General features: G+C 49.1%; 2 protein-coding genes across 2 annotated transcripts; both read left to right on the forward strand.

Moving 5' to 3' along the window:
- Window positions 1-519: 519 nt before the first annotated feature.
- H310_14704 (hypothetical protein) lies at window positions 520-1925 on the forward strand. Its single transcript, XM_008882608.1, has one exon. The coding sequence runs from the start codon at window positions 585-587 to the stop codon at window positions 1107-1109; it is 525 nt and encodes a 174-aa protein (XP_008880830.1). The 5' UTR covers window positions 520-584; the 3' UTR covers window positions 1110-1925.
- Window positions 1926-3716: 1791 nt separating this feature from the next.
- H310_14705 (hypothetical protein) lies at window positions 3717-4295 on the forward strand (the record flags this gene model as incomplete). The annotated part of the gene is made up of 2 exons (XM_008882609.1): window positions 3717-3878; window positions 4077-4295. The coding sequence occupies 2 exons, from the start codon at window positions 3717-3719 to the stop codon at window positions 4293-4295; spliced, it is 381 nt and encodes a 126-aa protein (XP_008880831.1).
- Window positions 4296-4800: the final 505 nt, after the last annotated feature.

Below are 4800 nucleotides of genomic sequence, written 5' to 3' on the forward strand. Positions count from 1 at the left end.
AGGCGAACATGACGTGGCGATACCGCACAAACATGTCGTTTGATTGGAATCGGTCCAAATCCAACATTGAGACCATTCTGTGTGGCCAGAAGCGAATCGCCAGGACAGGAGGGTCATGCCATCGTGGCGGACGCAAACAAATGCACGCACACATACCCAACATGATGCTCTTGGACGAGTGGAGGTTCCGAGTCGTCGCGCCGAGAAGGAAATTGTACGAGATTTTCGAGACAGAAATCCGCACGGGCCTTGCATGGAACCGTCGCCAAGCAGGTGCACTTAAACGATCAGATGCAGCGCGCATTGGACGGCCACAATGACCTGTCCACGCGGACGGTCCACTGACGTTGAGGTTCCTGTCAGTTCAGAATGGCAACTCTCAAGTGTCTCCATTCGGAGGGTCATTGAATGCCACACCGACAGAGATTCGGCTTTTGATAAACTGGTCCAGCGAGCACAATTGTCGACGGCAAAGCCCGCGGTCTCGTTTTCCATGACCTCCACACTGTGCCAAAACACTCTGGCAAAGAGAGTTCAAATTGGAGCGAATAGCAACTCACTCCTAGATATGTGTACACCATGATATGCGCAAGAATCGATCGCCATTTTTACTTCATCTTGACATTGACGGTGCGGCCATCACAAAATGTCACCATGAGTGCATCCCCCGCGTCGTCCGAGACGCGAGCATGATCGACAATGTCCCGCGCTTGGACCTTGAGGGAGTCGATCGCACTGCGCTTGTCGCTTTCATGCAGATAATCACACCCAGGAAATTGACAATTGGGATTGTTGCACTCGACCGTCTTCCATACGTCTCCAATCGAAATCGCCCGAGTGACTCCAATGATCTTGAGCTCTTGGTTCGAGTGACCGTAATTGCACGATTGATTCTTGCACACAGTATACTTGCACTTGGCAAAATACCGCGGCTTCACGCCGAGCTTGTCGCGTCGCACGAGTTCGTTGTATACATCCGTAGTAAACTTAGTCTTCGAGATAGGAGGGGTCTGCATTGGTGTGACCACGTTGACTGGAGCACGGTACACAGCAATTGGCGACGGTGCAGGGGCCGCGACTGGCAGTGGTGGAAACCCCGCGGGTGGTAGTAGTGGAGGTTGTTGGCGCGGCACAGCCAGCATGTCCTGTGCAGTCGCAGCAACCACGACCGGCGATACATGCAGCGAGACCGGCATATCTGGCGGCGGGCGTGGCGACGATATTTCGTGCTTGGACGGAGGCGAGGGCAACGGCGCAGCGGTGGTGGGATACCGGTGAGCCGGAGGCGTCACCGGCGGCGATGCCTGGCGGTCGCTGTCATGCGTTGGAGACGGAGATCGCTCGATTCCAGGGTACGTCGACGACCGGCCGTTTGGTGCGCTATCCAGTCGCTGCCATCGGACGAATGCGTCGTGGAGCCATTCCAAGCAGCACACAATCGTTTGCATTTGCACGTACGCGATCGTGCTCCAGTACTTTTTGACGCAATCGACAATTGGCACGTGGTTTGGGTACTGGTCACTCTGATGGCCGTGCGTGTCCATGTTCTTAAAGATCTGGAAGCCTGAGATCCCCCAGCGCACCGAGCGAAGGAAGGTATCGGCGGTCTCATTCTTGGTCACGCGAAAATGACGGTTGAGGTTGTCGAACTGAGCTATCGCGTCCTTGAATGACATGGGGTTGTCGGGACTTCTTCCCAGTGCGTCGTTCACGACCAGACCCACGACCATCTCCATCTTGCTGCGGAAAACGCCAAACCCATTCCACGCGTCCTCCGTGAGTTCATCCCCAAATTTGCCGAGAACCGTCCGAAACTTTAGCTTGAACTCGCGTGTCTCGAGGAAGTCGCCGAAGTTGCAATGCAGAAGGAAGTCGATGCGCGGAGGAAGGGCCGACATGTTCTCGTGTGGAATCTGTCGTACCTGATGGAAAATGGTCTTGGTACACACGAAACCATCGCTCACAACAGTCCAGCAGCTAGTACTAAATAGAACCTGTAGTAGTACTAGAGGCCGAATATAGGAATCGAGTGGCTATTTTTGTCAGTTGAAAGCAAATTATATCTGACATGAGGCCACTGATTGAAAATATGCAATTTTAATTCTTGACCAGGACGGGGATGGACCGATCCCTCAACCAATTGAAGTGATCAGTACCCTTATTTTGCAAGCAAGGACTGGCATAGGATACAGTCAACCCCGGAAAAGCTGACGCCACCAAAAATACCGACCACATCCAAAACACGTAGAATTTCAATCACGTGTATACTTCAATACCAAGTCAGAAACTCATTCATTTTGACCAATTGCAGTGTAGATTCAATTGGAACTGCAATTGACTGGCAGAAATTCTCATGATTATAGCCAATCAAGTTGACCTGACTCAAGCAATTTGAATAAAGTGATTTCATTCTGCCTCTATGCATGATGATACGTACCTTGTCGGCTTTTTCCGGGGTTCACTGTACCTCTGCGACATCTGGCGTGGTGATTACGGCAAGCTAGTGAAGGGTTAGCTGACCTTGTCAAAGCAGCACATTGCGTGTGAGGGGTGTAGGATTTCAGGATGGTGCGACAACATCTTTATATAGAAACAATGTGATGCCCATACATTCATCCATACGTTTCTATTCAAGAAGTTAATGGCTAATGCCAGTTCGACATCACACGTGGAAAATACCATCTCGAACTGTTTCATCCACGTTTGCTATGTAGAGCGAGGTATGCCCTCTATCGCACTAATCGCACTGAATATGCATTTTTCGTACGCATGGAGGAGCTGAACCCTTGCTCTTTTAACTGTGTAACGGCGTTGAGCGCGCTGAAGAAGGACGGAACTAGGCATTTCAATGTTTGAAACTGACAGTTCCTTTACAGTCCGCTAAGGCATCTGGGGGACCTTCATACGTATCTCACAAGCCAGATTGCCTTTCCTTTTGAAATTTTGTATGCTTCTTGAGCTCACTGGCATCATATATAATAATTCATTGAAAGTATTACTCGAGAAACGATTACCTGTAAGATGTGTTACACGAAACATCGCTGTCAATGCAATTTCCACAACGACAAAAAATGCCCTCTACAAATTCATAATTTGTATTTTCGGAAGGTATTATATTCGTGTAAGTGCGGTGTAACAGAGAACCAAATGGGCTACTGTCAAAAGGAATATATTCACGTAACCCTAACCTTGTTCCCCCGGATGCCTTCGCGGACGGTTAATCAACCAATTAGAGACCTCTAATTTCATATTCGATATTTGTCCAATCATGGACTGGAATTGAGTCTGAACCAATCAGAGATCACGATAGTCGCTGAAGCACATTTAGCCAATCATGGACTAAGAAGCAATTATACATCTGGTCTTGTGTGTGGAATTTACTAATCCCACTGCAAATTTATTGATGGTACAACGCTTGCGAGTTTTTTCCTCGTTCACTGTACTCTCTCCGTCCCACAATAATGGCGCGACTTTGAGGAGGGTGTACATGTCTGGTCATTATATTGGACGACTAGATAGAGCGCGCCAAGAGCTTTCACTTGATGTATCTAATGTAGCGCTGTCGACACCTTAATAAGTCTAATTTTAGGGCACATCATGTTAATAGAATTTGTCATGTAATACAATCACTCTCAACATGCATTTATTCGACGTGGGAACGGACATGACAAACGAGGAGCCCTAAGCCATCCTTCGTGAAACCTTGCCAAAGAGTAATGGTGTCTACTCCGCAGCTTCCAAATGGTTTTAGCCGATACCTAGCCAGCAAGTACATCTGGCATGCTGCCACGATTCGCAAAGTCCTTGCTCGTGCCAAGGACCAAGGAGTTGCGGAAGGCAACATGAATGTGGCGGTCTCCAGTCTGAAGAAGGGTAAGGTGGGCCAAAAGTATGCCTTCACTGCAGCTCAAGTGAAAGCGAAACTAATGCAAGTGCCACTTGCCAATTGAACTACACTTCGAGCTATTTCAACGCAAACTGCTATGATAGACAGCCAAACGAATGATACATTAAGTGGTATTGTATTGCACACATGTATAGGTATAAGTAGAGGATCTCTTCACCGGTACCTGAAGCTGGGCACGATTCGATCCCACTCCAATGTCATCAAGCCCGTGCTGACGGAGGCGAACGAGTACACTCCTTTGAAGTTCGCCATGAGCTTCGTTCGGCCAGACATGCAGTTCAATGAACTTCTGAACTACGTCCACATTGATGAGAAATGGTTCTACCTTACAAAGACAGCTCGTACGTATTACCTTGTACATGGGAGAGTAAGCCCGAACGCAATGTAAGAATAAGCGCTTTCTCACCAAAGTCATATTCCTCGCGGTGGTTGCCCAGCCGCACTGCGTCGATGACAACAAATCATGGTGAGATGGCAAGATTGGCACTTGGCCATTCGTGGAGACTGTCCTGGCCCAACGAAAAAGCTCAAATCGAGTCGCGGGGACTCATGAAACGAGTGGTGAAAAAGGATGTGTACCGATCATTCCTGGTTGACAAGCTCTTACATGCGGTTGTTGAGAAGTGGCCATCCGTGGACAAGTCTATATCTATCCAACACGACAATGCGCGGGCCCACATTGCAGCGTCGGACGCAAAACTGTGCTCCGAGTTAGCCCAGTACAGGGCTCGTGGCTGGTCGTTAGAGCTTGCCCTACAGCCACCAAACTCCCCCGGCACGATCATCCTCGACCTTGGCTTTTTGCGTCGAATCGCTACAGTATCAGAAGTCTGCACGGTCGGTCGATGAGTTGGTGCTGACGTACATGAGGCGTTCAACGTGTACCCTTACGA

Source organism: Aphanomyces invadans, assembly GCF_000520115.1.
Source record: "Aphanomyces invadans strain NJM9701 unplaced genomic scaffold supercont1.82, whole genome shotgun sequence".
In the NCBI taxonomy this organism is placed as follows: Eukaryota; Oomycota; class Saprolegniomycetes; order Saprolegniales; family Verrucalvaceae; genus Aphanomyces; species Aphanomyces invadans.